The 14,087-nt window shown below is 33.5% G+C and overlaps 2 protein-coding genes across 2 annotated transcripts; both read right to left on the bottom strand.

Moving 5' to 3' along the window:
* Positions 1-34: 34 nt before the first annotated feature.
* LOC113848324 (BRI1 kinase inhibitor 1-like) lies at positions 35-1,482 on the bottom strand. The gene has a single exon (XM_027477785.1). The coding sequence runs from the start codon at positions 1,374-1,376 to the stop codon at positions 462-464; it is 915 nt and encodes a 304-aa protein (XP_027333586.1). The 5' UTR covers positions 1,377-1,482; the 3' UTR covers positions 35-461.
* A 5,846-nt stretch (positions 1,483-7,328) lies between these two features.
* On the bottom strand, positions 7,329-13,264 carry LOC113847385 (probable protein phosphatase 2C 12). The gene is made up of 10 exons (XM_027476467.1): positions 13,137-13,264; positions 12,443-12,771; positions 11,674-11,845; positions 10,142-10,295; positions 9,995-10,058; positions 9,458-9,565; positions 8,993-9,118; positions 8,471-8,706; positions 8,172-8,371; positions 7,329-8,084 (listed from the first exon to the last, which is right to left on the bottom strand). Exons 2-10 carry the CDS (start codon positions 12,638-12,640, stop codon positions 8,056-8,058), a joined length of 1,287 nt encoding a protein of 428 aa, XP_027332268.1. The 5' UTR covers positions 12,641-12,771; positions 13,137-13,264; the 3' UTR covers positions 7,329-8,055.
* Positions 13,265-14,087: the final 823 nt, after the last annotated feature.

The following is a 14,087-nucleotide window of genomic DNA, read 5'->3' on the forward strand; positions in this document are numbered from 1 at the left end:
GGCAGAGAAAACAATGGCTTTTATGGAAGATAAATTCTGGCACATCTCTGGCTGCTAGGTGTTTATTCGTGTCAAAATTCCCACATATAAAATCTGTACAATTTTTCACCAAAAAGAAAATAACAAGATATATCTCAGTAATATATCTTATTTACCTATTGTATTGTGAACTATGGCATCAATACTTCTATCATTGATCCGAATGGAAACAGAATCAGCCACTAGCTTGAGCTTCCAAAATTTCATTAGATACTATAATACAAGTTGGTCCAGATTCTAGCTAGAACAAGCTAGACACAAATTCATAATCTGCTTAGATATATTATTTCTAGTTGGGCTTTATTCTCATTATTATAGTACAATTTTTTTATGTACACAATTACTTAAAACACCGCATACCAAATCAATAATAGGAAATAAAATTCTGGATAAAAAAAAAAAAAAAAACTCCTATCTGCGAATCAGCACTTGAGCTTCTCTTCTTTTGCAATTGAATTTTTGCAGTGAGCAATTGCAGCTTGAATAGCTGCTTGCAACTCTTCCATGGTACTGTCACTAGCAGAAGGAAGAGGAGTGGCTGCAAGCAAGAGACCACTGTTTGTTGGAGAAGTCCTCATTGATGCTGGTGCTGAATATTGTCCTCTCCAACCCTTCAATTCTTGCTTATAATTTCTCGGAGTTACATTTCCTGAATAAGAATGAGAATGTCCACGGGATCTAATTTTCTCTCTTTTTCCTTTGAAAAGCATGATCCTTGGCTGGACTATTCTTAAGTACTTTTTCAGTGCATGGATCAGAGCAAACTTGAACTTCTTCTTGTGTTTCTCTTTGTTATCTTCCTTATCTTGACACCCTTTGAGCCCTTTGGTTAATCCAAATAATGAAAAAGCAAGCTTGGACTTACCTTGTACCTTTTTTACTAGGTTGTTGTCTTGGTCTTTTTTGATGCTGTTATTGCTGGTGTTGCTGCTGCTGCTGCTGCCACTGCCACTGTCCTTAATGGGATTTTGATCTGCTAAAAGATCTCTTATGGGGAGGGTGAAGCTGTCCATGGAATTGGTTGAAGATCGAGGCGATGAAGGTAGGTGTGTGAGGAAGTGTAGAGGGAGTAAGTGGCCATGAAAGAAAATGTCATCAGCAGGTGAAAGATCAACTGCAAGAGATGGTGGGGCTTTAGAGTTGTCAGGGAATGTGGGGTGGAGAGAGATTGTGAAGGAGAACTCATGAGAAGGCGAAGAGGATGCTGAAGGTTGTGATGAAGATGTTGGTGATGTTGCTTGGTCTTGTATATTTTCTTGCCTTAACTGTGCTAATCCTTCAATTTGTTGCTTTTCCACATCGTTTTCTGTGTTCTTTTGGTGCTGAAGAGTTTCCATAACAGTAAGGTTGGCTTGAAGGATAACAGATTTGATGCAATATCTGAAATTCTTGGCCTATAGTCTTTTCTTTTTGGTCGCCAGAGGAAAAGGTTTGTAATCTTCCTTGTATGAAATGATAACAAACCTTTAGAGGGATAAAGGCATCAAAAAGCAGGAAAAGAATGAGAGGGAGTCTTTGTCAAAGCGCATTTGGTCTTTTAAGTAAAGAATCATTCTATTTTTACTTCATATTTTCACAACACTTTTTTGTTTTCCTATCTTTCTCCTTCTATTTATTCATTTTATTTCACATTTTATCTCTTCTCTTCCTATTTCTCACTTGTCATAACATGATGTGGGAACAACATTAATTTTAATTGGTAACATTGGTTTAAGAAAGCTAACCGTGTAGAAACTCGTTGTCACATTTTTACATCACACATTTATTTGCATATGTTTATGAACATGTGTCCCTGGGCGTGATGCAAGCATGTCGCAAAAATAAAGTTGAAACCAAATCAAATGCATAAATTAAATTAAAGTAAATCTTACAGTATTATAATATTATTTAGTTGATCGAGTTGGGTCATTTTTTTTTCCTTTGCACTATTAACATAGGGGTGTTTAGCAGTGACACTATGGAATGAGATGACCGGTGAGATGATAAATTTCACTCGTGTGTTGAAAAAAAGGTTTGGTTCTTCGTTGAGTCCTTGTCAGGTCGACCAGCAATTGCGCTGGTTTCGGAAAATGGGCTCACAAAGATCCAAATTTGGCCACCAAAAGAAGATGGGATTGGCACGGTGGATTTCACTTGAGAATTTTGGACTTGTTTATAATATTTTTCTATCATGAGTCTTGTGTAATTAGCGATAATCTTAGAAGAAAAGGGATACGTGAAGGTGTGAGGCTCTATAAATGAAAAATATTTATTTATTTTATTCATGTCAATGGGACAAGATTTCATGGTCCTTTGTACGAGTCAGACTTATATTATTCTAAGATTTTTCTTTTCTCTAAAGCTTTTTGTTTGTTTGTTACATTCTTATGCGATACATACTTTTCAATGCATTGTTTCCAAAGATTTTTTTTCACCTTTTCCCAGCTCTTGTTTCTCGTTGAAATAAACAAGCAGAGATAAATTCAAAACCACTCTTAATTAACTATTATTGATTGATTAATAGTGAATGGTTAGTTTATCCCATATAATTGTATTAACAAAAGTCCTTAAAATTAAGTTTAAACATAAAAAAGTAGTAGTAACTTTTGATTAAAAAAGCATTTAATTAGTACATTAAAAACATTTCAAATAATTTTTAATAAAAATATTTAGATCCTTAATATCAGCTTCAAAAGACTGATGTTAAAAGTATTACATATATAATTTTTTAAACATACCTAAGGACACATAATAATAATAAAATTAATAAATATTTATTAAAAATATAATATTTAATATTATAACGCATCAGATATTATATATATATAATTTATTGACAAGTTCTAAGACTTGCACTAAATTTTAATCATACAAATTAAATAATTTAACAGTTAAAAAATTATATAAAAAAAATTATTTGGTGTCAATAAATTCTATATATATATATATTAAAAAGAGTTCCAAATTATAGTACGAATTTTTCAATGGATGCAATGCAAACATAACCTTTTAAAGTATTCCCAATAAATGTGAAATGTCTGGGTGGATAGGTGAGGACCCCAGAAAAAGAAATTTGCATGTCCATTTAGACGGAGAGTTTGAAAATTGAAGCGTCGGTTGAGAAAGGAATCTTTGAATATGTTGCTTCTGAATCTGCCATGCTTCGCTCGCTCCGTGTGATTGGGTTCCTCTTCCCCACGTGCACTCAAACGTGTTTAGAGTTCACAGAGCAATGGCCTAACAGTCAAAGAAAAATCCAACCCAACATATACTTCTACGAACTGTAATGTTTATTTTATATCAACTAGTGAATGGCCTTATCCTTTTGCATTTCAAGATGCTCTTCCTTTCTTTTTCATTAGTTTTCCATTTCTGCAATTGTTACGCAAATCAATATCCATTTACTAGTTCTTCTGCTAGGAAAAAGGGTCATACATATAGATATTAAGTACAGCCATGCATTCACCCAAAAATGGAAATGTATTTTGTACACATTCAGAGGGACGAAGGTGTCTCTTCTCTTATTTTTTCTCTCTCCACATGTATTGTTTTTTATTAGAGATAATCTTATTCAGGCTACTAATGAAGTTTCTCCCTGTCATTATAAATATATTTTTAACATGCATGTACATTACAAAAAATAAGAAAATAGTTTTGATCACGTAAATAAGTATAAATAGTTTGCAAAAGAGAATGAGAACATCACCATCGAATCGTTGGGACCTGGGAACGAATAGTGATTCATTGAGTTCACTTTCGCCCATTCATTAATGAACGATGTTGTTTAGAAGAGAGAAGTCAGGTGAGTGACTCCTCAATACTGTGTCCGTGTATGTGTACATTGACTGGCATGTACACAAAAAGATAGGGGAAAATAAAAGGAATAAAAAAGCACTTAGGTAGTGTGGTGGGGTTTTGTAGACCCACACACACGTGTATACGGTAACGGTGGTCCATGTAGCAAGCATAAAGGAATTTTGTAAGCGTGGTTTAGGTCAACATCTTAATCATGGAGGCATTATTTGGTTGGACAGGCTCGTCCTCACCACTTTCACCACTCAAATTCATGTTCTAAATTTCTTACCTTTCTCCTTTTCAAGATAAGAGTACGAGTTGGCAAAAAAACTATATATATTAACATTAAATAATATGAAAACGGAGCATAAGACAAATACTTTACACTCGAACCACACAGGGGACACAGATCCTCATGGGTACCGAACTTTTTCTTCATTTTCTGATATCAATTTAAGAAAAATGTTATTTATATGCTTATTAAGTACCTATGGCTATTAAAAGATGGGAAAGAGAATATATATATATATATATATATATATAAAATAAGTAACGTGATTTTTAAAAAAGAAAAGAAAAATATCAAAGTTATTTATAAATATATGAATATCATTATTATTGCACTAGTGAAAAAATATATTATATAACACAATTTTATATTAGTCAATAAAAAATTGATAAAAAAAAGTGCAGTAATATTTTAAAAATTTACAAAAATTTTAAAAAAAGTGCAATAAAAATATAAGAGAACATATGTTTTATGATAGATTTTGCAAGAGTTGTACAAGATGGATATAGCATGGCTAATTAGTAAATATATGCAACATTTTCCAAACAACTAAGATTTGATTTGTGATATAAGAAAAAATTCTCTTGAGAGATGACATATTCTAATAATTTGTGCAAAGACTTTAATAAATCTTTGTATGCAAGGTGTATTAATTTTACACAGTTATCACCAATATTAAAATTAGTTAATTTAAAGGAAAAAATGGATGGACTAATCAAAGTTTTATAAAATTGATTCAATTGAAAAACATGCTTCTATAAAATAATATACTTACATATCGTAAATACAAAATAGAAGATATTATGTTCAATGGATATAGAGTATAACAAAATACATGTTTGTCTTAATGATTATATTTTGTATAAAAAAATTATAAAGGGTTGCATGAGTGTCCTGTTTATGGAGTTTCACGCTCCAAAGTAAAGGATGGTGATGAAAGTTGTGATGTGAGAACAAAAGATCCCTAGCTAAAGTTTTATGATACTTTTCAATAATTTCAAGATTCAAGCAATTATTTTTTAGTGTTAATAAGGAAACATGATGGAAAGTTGCATCATCCATCTAATTTTATTTAATAGAAAAAAATTGATCAATTGTTTCTAAAGTTTAATAACGAGGTAAAAAACCTTAGGCTTGGACTTGCTAAAGATAGAATGAATTTTTATGGTAACTTAAGAGTAGTATACATAATTCATGGCATGTTCTACTAGTAATTTACAATTTATCTTTTCGTTTGTGCACAAAATGCAAATATGTTATGTTGTTAATAATGATTTCTTGTTCGAAACAATAAGAAATAACATTAATATTTTTTTAAAGCCCTTAAATATTGAAGACTTGAAAACATTGTGGGTAGAATGTGTTGATGTCTTTGATACTTACCATTATAAATACTTTAAGTTGCACACTATGATTTTTCATATGATTAATGACTTCACAGCATATGAAAACTTAAATGAATATATAGTGTTAAAGGATATAATGCATGCCTTATTTATATGGAGGGCACTTGTTATCACTAATTGAAACACGGAAAGAAAATAGTGTATACTAAATAACAAAGATTTTTCAAACAAAATCATTCATATTGGATATTAAAAAAGGCTTTTAATAATTTTCAAGTGAAAGTAAAGGTATTAGGATATACAAATAATTATAGTATATCAACAACTCATGCTAACACTTTTTGGGGTCATAGTGGATGGGAAAATAAAGATATTAGGATAAAAAGATTGAACCATATTTCATAAAGATCATGTATGTTCCGATAGTCCCTATACTAAGCCATTTATATTGAGACTAAATATATTTAAGTTTGAGAATGGGTCATGATTTGAGTTTGTACATACCTGTTTAAAAGTAAATGGTACAATATAATTGAAAATGTATTGAGTTTCACTTGGGATTTCTTACTGGTTTTGTTTTGTTTTCCTTTTTTAACAACATGAAATGTGAAATTGACTGATCAAACTAATAGTTTTAAGATTTTTATCAAGTAAATCAATTTTATAAAATTTCATACAAAAATAAAATTAACAGTACTTCTTCATATTACTTTATTTTAGTAGGTGTTATGTTTTTAAAATATAAGTAAATATCAAATTTTGAATAACAAATCTACAAATATTCAAATTATATGAAATTTAATATAAATGATCATAAAGATAATATAAGATGATTTAATGGTTATATTGATCAATCTTACATTTTATAAAAAATTATTAAAGATGTAAATGTTTAAAATTAACGTTTAGCGTTAACGAATCTTAACTCACATATTAATTATAGAACTAATCTCAAATATTAATAAATTAGAAGACAAGTTTGATAGTATAAAGTTTAAAAAGAAAATGAGGGAAAAATATATGCTTTTTACATTTTTTTTTCTCGTTTCAACTTTTATGCAGTATAAGCTTACTTCTCTTCAGAAATCACGAAAAGTAATCACGGTGTCTTCCTTGCTTGACATATTACATAACAGTTCGTATCAAGATTGTTTTCGTCTAACCCATGCATGTTCTATAAGAAGATCCATGTGCTCACTGCTCAGTGATCTTGTGACAAGTTAATGTTAGAATAGTTTTAATTGACTTTCCAAATGAAAAATGATTTTCGGACGATTAGTTTTCACAGGTTTATACTTGCAAGTATCAAGTTTGTTATTTTGGCCAATATATTACCAGACATACTTCCAACGTCATATTCGATTGTTAGTGTCAATATTAACGACATTTGATTTCCTGCATGATAATGCTCGAACTCGGATGTCATAACTCGGATCTTCTAAATTTAGTACCGTCAAAATGGAAAAATTAAATACTTCTTATTAACTATATAGTTCATGTTGGCAAGCATCTTTCGTTCAATAGTTCTTGTATGTTCACAGAATGACCTGAATTTGGCCCCTGGATCCAAATAGTGTTATCCTTCGTTCTTCTGCTTTCAATTATATTCGAGAAAGAGACTCAAAAGTTTCATGTAGTCTACCCACGCGATAGAATAGTCAACAGAGATAGGTGCTCTGGTGTGGTTCCCCTTCCTAAGGATGATAACTTATTTTAGGGTCTTAAATTCTAATCAAATCCCCCAAAAAGGAAATAGTAGTAAAACAAAAACAGTAATAAAACAAAAGCATACCGCCAAACATGTAACATTCATTATTGGGGAAACGGTTCAGTACTTCTCAAGGATGAGGAAAATTTACAACTGTTATTTTAACAGAGCTTCGCGCAAAACTGCAAATGCATGCAACAGGCAACGTCGTAAAAATAATTCCAGGCATATGTTCCTGCTTATACATCTAACAAACTGAAAAAAAAAAAAAAAAAAAAAAAAAGAAGCTAGGTGGGATATAATAAGTACCCTTTCTCCTTTTCCAGGAAAACTTTAGGGGGCGTGGGGTTGAGGGGGAAGAAAGGTAGGGAATACTTTCACCCAACATATCTGTTACAAAATACCTAATGTTCGTATAGCAAAAGGAAATGTCAAAATGGAATGCTAAAGGAACAAATCATTCAGAAGACTTAACACACGTCTAACCTACAGTGGAATTGATTCTATGAATTCTAATTAAACTTCCTATTTTACATTATAATAACAAAGACCACTTTCATTAAAGGTCGTCTATGGTAATTCCAAAAGATCCGTACACAAAAACGGATCCCAGAAAAATAAATACATTTAAAAGAATGCATTACCTCTGCAATCCTGCTGTGCACTGCCACTTTTAACACAACCCTTCACAACAGTTGGTTGTTGCTATTTCATACTTCCAAGTCAAAAATCTTCTAACAAGCTGCTATTTGTTTTCTTGTGTATTTCCATGTGGAATTCCAGATTAGATCCATAAAGCCCCTCTGATAATAGAAGGGAGTCATCGTAGCTTGGAAGTTTGACCTTCCCATCATATGAACAATTTTTATCACTCTCACAATGCAAATATACATGAGAGTTCATTCGTCACTTCCACTGCTAAGTCTACCTGAAATCAGAATATCAAAATAGTGGGATATATTATGGACTCGTCTCTCAATTTAAGATGGGAAGAAATGAAGAGTCATAAAAAAACCTGATGATCTTTTCCCTTCCATGGCTTCTTTCTTCTCTTGGCAACTTAAGCAAAGGAAAGGTCCATCCCAAGGACGAACTTTTCGGGAGTTGGGTGCACCCTCGTGTATTGAAATGCCCTCTCCAGGTTTTATCTCTACTTGACATACCGCACACATAAACAGCTTGAACATGTTGCAGATAGGATATTTACTATCTAACCTGCATATCACATAAATACATACTATTTGTTAAGACTCGAGTAAAAACTAGAGAGAAAGCTGCTAGCTAATTTTGACAGCGGCTGTTACAAAACTAAACCTCTCTGAAAGCATAGCAGATCCTTCCTCGTACAATTCCTCCACTACATCTGGCTCCAAGCATTCCTTGTCAATATTAGAAGATGATTCAGAAGACTTTTTACGAAACATGGACTTGAGCATTCCCTTTACTGGCTTCTTTGGTTGTGGCACAGAAACAGGTGGCTTCTCCTGAGGTAATATATCAACAACAATGCAAGTTGTATCATCTCTAAGTCCCTTTGCTTGTACAGCTTCCTGAAGATAGAAAGAGACAGGGTAATAAAGGAGTCAAATACATCATTATACCATCAAATGAAGAAGTTATCGATTCAAAAGATGAACAGTAATCTCACTTCAACAAAAACATCATTAAGACCACCGCCAAATGATAAAGTTATCAGGAGAAACAAATGCAAAGTTGCAAACAATATATCTTATGATTTGCAAGTCAGGATTATTATCATACAATCATACCCAAAATTGAAAACAGGGCTAGCAAACAATTCATAAAAATGATTCAAATTATGTACATTAATCTCACTTTAACAATATGTGGTGCAGCAGCCTCTGCTGACATTCCACGACAACAATCAAGGGCCACTTCTGCAAGCAGAGCATCCCAAACACCATCACTGCAGATTACAAGCCGGCCTCCACCAGTGGACAGCTAATAAACAGAAATAAATGGGGAGGGAAGGAAGAAATTAAATTCTTCTTTAGACAAAAAAAAAATAAAAAGAAAACACGCATAAGGATTTCTTAGAAAACAGATGATAAATTCACAACATAAGAATCCAATCATTTGATCTAACACAATATCATGTGGTTAGCAGAAATACTTGCTTAGAAGATTTAAAACAGATGAAAATCTGTGTAGAATCAAACAGAAGAGAAAGGAACTATATAAGCTAAGTAACCTTGTGAGCAAAAAAGTGTGCATGAGAAAAGTAACTAATCAACATAAACCCAACACTGCTTTTATGAGTCAGATAGTGTAGTGACCAACCTTCACTTGCTTTACATACGGTACAGGGACAATAAATTCACCAATGTCCATATCTCCGATAGATCGTGAGAGACACAAGCCACCAGGCCAACATCTCAAAGGACCAACCTACAATAATCATTAATAGTCAGGCAGGCATATTAGTACTATGATATTATCAACACAGACAAATTTATTATAAAAAGAATATTGGTAAACAACACATACAGTCAGTGTTGTACAAAATTTAAACATTAACAAAAGTGTCCCCAAAAGATTGTAAAAGCTTTAATGCTACGAGTAATATGATTGCAAGTTAATATGGTCTTATCACTCATTGTAATCAACTAGTGTATGCTAGCCTCTCAGTTCTCCACGGGCGATTCACCTAGGTTACTTCTTAATTATGTAGTTTAATGGGGACCTGCATCTTGTACCAAAAATAAAAATATCGGAAGGCATCGGATATTCTTTCTTTCTTTTTGGTAGTGATGGGGAATGAGTGGGTTGAAGTTTGTTATGGAGCAAATACCATCTGGGATAAAAAAGGGCACGTACCTCTGCACCTCCCCCGGTATTTAGCCGACCAACCTCACCCCCACTAGAGGTGATGCGCACCCTCCTGATGAAAGTAAAAGAAGGGTAAGTCTGTGTTATAACTGAACAGCTCCAGTGTTCCATAAAATCATTCAAGTAACAACTTACTCCTCTTCATTTGTTTCTAGCCTATGATCTGCTGACAAGTAATACAGCACACCTTCAGAAGATTCAAGTATGCAACGGGAATCACCAACTGATGCAACTGTTACAAACCATCCTTCTATAATCACAAAGGTGACAGTTGTTCCTGATTTTTGTCCTGTTACAACAAATTATAATAATTAAAAATTATTATTTCATAAGTATAAAAACTATCAATCACATCTCAGTTACACCATGTTAATAACTTTCATGCGTAATTGATATTCAACCATATGATACTCTAATATGCCAATAATTAGCATGCAGTTTAAAATCGTGGTTGCAGTGGCATCGCAGCCACAGTCATGTTGCAGCTTCATGCAAACCAATGTGGTCAACAATTGCAATGCAATGCAACAGTGGCAAGTGGCAGCTGCTGCAATTGAGAGGTAGCAGATGCATCGCATGATGCAATTAGTAATTTCAATCTTATGCCAAGTTTACCATCCATATGGAACCGAAATAATATTAGACAATTAACAGTCATCATGCATTATGCATTAGACAATCTTAAGGGTCAAGCTTAAGCAAAAGTAGTATTAGTAAATTTTAATGGCGTGGCCAATTAAACCACCCAACAAGTGCTAATAGGGGAAAAACCTCTAAAGCCTCTGGAAAAATGCTACAAAAGCGAGAAATGAATCCAGTGTAATTAAGCAAAATTCATAAAACTTTCAAAAAGGGGAAACCACATACATTTTTTTAGGGAGGTACCCACAAACTTAACCTAACCACCTTTAATCAAGGAAGAATGAAACTGCACATCGTGCCAACTAAACCTGTCACAGGGATTTTTCCAGAAAGAATTAACTTCTGTTTGAAAATTTGAAATTTGGTTCTTAATAAATTTGCATATCAAGCCAAATCAATGCCAACTGTTCAAGGTAGTTGGAGCTGACGCCTGGAACAAGTAAGATTCACGTCCAGAGTTTAAAACAGGCAAAGAAAGTCAACCTAAGTCAACCAATTCCTGTACGCACTTTCAAAAAGCCTTGAAAACATGTTGATTAAAAAGGAAAAAAAGCCTCCCCGTTTTGTATCTGAGTTTCCTATCAATGGACAGTTACAACCAAGATATTTAAAAATAAAAAAAGAACTATGGAAGGAGGCAAGAGTATGATAGCTTTTGTAGCTTACTTTCTAAAAGAGCCAGTAGCAAACCTTCCAAACAGATGTTAGAAGTATAAAAATGGTTTTTCTAATATGTACCACATAATAAAAACCTATGTATAATAAGTTTTAATTGAAAATAATAGGGTATCACAGAATTGAATATATTTTCAATAAAAACTTAGTATCTGTTTTTTTTTTTTTTTGCTATTTAACATTTTAACTTTAATAAGCCTTGAGTAATGATGACAACAAATATTAGAAATATGAACAAATACTTTGGTGATATTAACATTAAGATTGCGATCTGTTGTACATAAATTTCCCTCCTAAACAAATAATCAACAGAGGATGGAGAAAACACTAAAAGAATGAACTATCCGTACCTTTCTGTTGAAAATCTTTGTCAGTTTTTACAAAGCCAGCAACCAAAGCCCTAGGCAATGCTGCTATCCACTCATCTCTGTTAAGATCTGAAGGAATCGCACTTAAAACATTATTTAGAAGATTCTCCTTAGCATAAATAGCAGCAGCAGTTCCATTGTGTCCATCAAATAGCTGTAAAACTTCTATATCAGAAAATGAAACCAGGGAAAACGCAAAATAATAATAATAATAATAATAAAAAGCAGAAACCAGGAAAAGCACAATAGTGGATTGAATTATAAGTATTCATAGCATAAATGACTTGAGTCCTTCTCGCGATCCAACTAAAATGAGTGCACGTGAACAAAACCATAACAAGAAAACCAAAGCAAACTAAAAAAACACCTTAGCATTATATTAACCTGTTCACATCAGCTGAGCAATAAAGTCAGTAATATGTAACTTGCTAAAGTCTTTCCACAGTCTATGAAGTCAGTACACCAAATATAACCATAAAAATAAAACAATGGACTCCTAGTAAACCTATGAAAAGCCCCCACTCCACAAGCCTCTAATCATTGACAGTGGTCATCCTAGCATAAGATAGTTAACTGTCACGCAAGATGCTTAAAATCCTTTTTATTCTCCCATTCATCATGTCTCATGGCAGAGAATGGTAACATGTAAAATACGACAAATTAAAATTTGTTGATAAGTTGCAACCCATCAAATCCAAATAAAAAGGCAATGTTACATTCAATCTGGAAAAGCAGACCGTGAGAAATATACCCCAAAAACGGAATATGTAGAGACTCCATCCCCCACCACCCTCTGGCATTCCGTCTTGAGCAGAGTGAAATCCTCCCCTTTCTTGCTCTGACACGCTTGACCATGAAGAATCTCAGGTTTCTCAATTTTCTCATTCGCCAATTCACGCTTCAGGAGCACCGAAAGAGGAACCGTTTGGTGTTCGCTCCTAGCAGCCATTTTTGACGCCCCCGTCAATCCTCAAATGCCGAAGACCACCACCACCACAACAACAATATATAGAACAACAACAACTACAACGCGTGCTTGGGCAGCTTTAAACCTCCATTAAGTGCAATTACAATCAAATCCTAAATAAGGAAACAAAACAAATACGCATTAATTAATTATACGAGAACAAATTGAAACCTCAACACCTTTTTACATATTCTCCAATTAATAAAGCATTTTCATGCGCAATCAACAATAAAACCCACGCGGCAACAATAAGGATCGTAATGCACACAAAACGACGACATAACAAAGGAAATTATCAATATAAGTTTCCAAAAACGGAGGAGAAAAAAACAAAAACACTGAACGTCGTCGATCGATCAGATAAATACAAAAACAACAACAGATTCAACTAGTAGAAATACAACAATGAGGGAGAAATTCGCGAAACTAGAAATCGGATGCGAAAAACGAGAATGCAGCATAGGGAGAGGAATTTTACGAGGAAGAAGAGAAGAATGGCGATGAGGTTCACGCGCGAAAATGTGGAGATGCACTGAATTTGATTGCTGTGTGTGATCGAGAAACGCGGATCCCAGAGTCCTGCAAATATTCCATTGTTGTTGATAGAGAGAACGGAGAATAAAAGCGCAAGTGAACCATTTCATTTTCTTCCCAAAAAAAAAAGCACAAAGCATGATGCGATGACGTGGCAAAAACGCATCGTTTTTTCTTCGCTCGGCGCTGCGAGCCATTTATGAGCCAGCGAGGCACCCAGCGTACTCTCCTCGTCCGGTCAACGTCACTGTCTTTGACTTCTTTTCTCTTTCGGCTCTCCGTGAAGCCTCCCATTAACAAATTCACCCGCATTTTGTGTTGCTTTCTAATATTACTAAATTTTAACCATGTTTTTTATAAAATAAAATTATTAACAAATTTCAACTTACACGAGAAATTGCTTGAGTTTTGAGAACATGCTTTTATGATTGCTTTCTTTTTTGCTACTCTGTCCGAACTGGCGCTAGTTAAGGGCCGGAAGGACCCAGTTTTAGTTATAGCAACCGGTCAACTACGACACTATCCCATTTGGCATATATTACAATAAAGATCAAACTTAAGTTGAATACTATAATCAGCTATAATCTTTTTTTTAATCAGAATTAAAGTTTTATTTTAATGATTTGCATAATAAAATCGATATTAAAAGTGATTAATAACAATAATTATTCGTGAAAATTGTTGAATATGAGTTATTTTGTTTCATAAAATAATTAAATATTTCTAATTTTAATTTGAACGAAATTGTGGTTACTAGTGATGAAGCTGAATGGGTGCATTGCATGAAGCATGGGGCCATTGCAGGGGTAGTAGTCAGAATCACCTTGTTTCACTGCGCCAACCTAAACCTTTGAAACCAATTTGGAGGACCCGCAATTATCGCCGCCAGTTATCG

This window comes from Abrus precatorius, unplaced genomic scaffold (genome assembly GCF_003935025.1).
Source record: "Abrus precatorius isolate BTA unplaced genomic scaffold, Abrus_2018 Scaffold8, whole genome shotgun sequence".
NCBI classification, from domain to species: Eukaryota; Viridiplantae; Streptophyta; class Magnoliopsida; order Fabales; family Fabaceae; genus Abrus; species Abrus precatorius.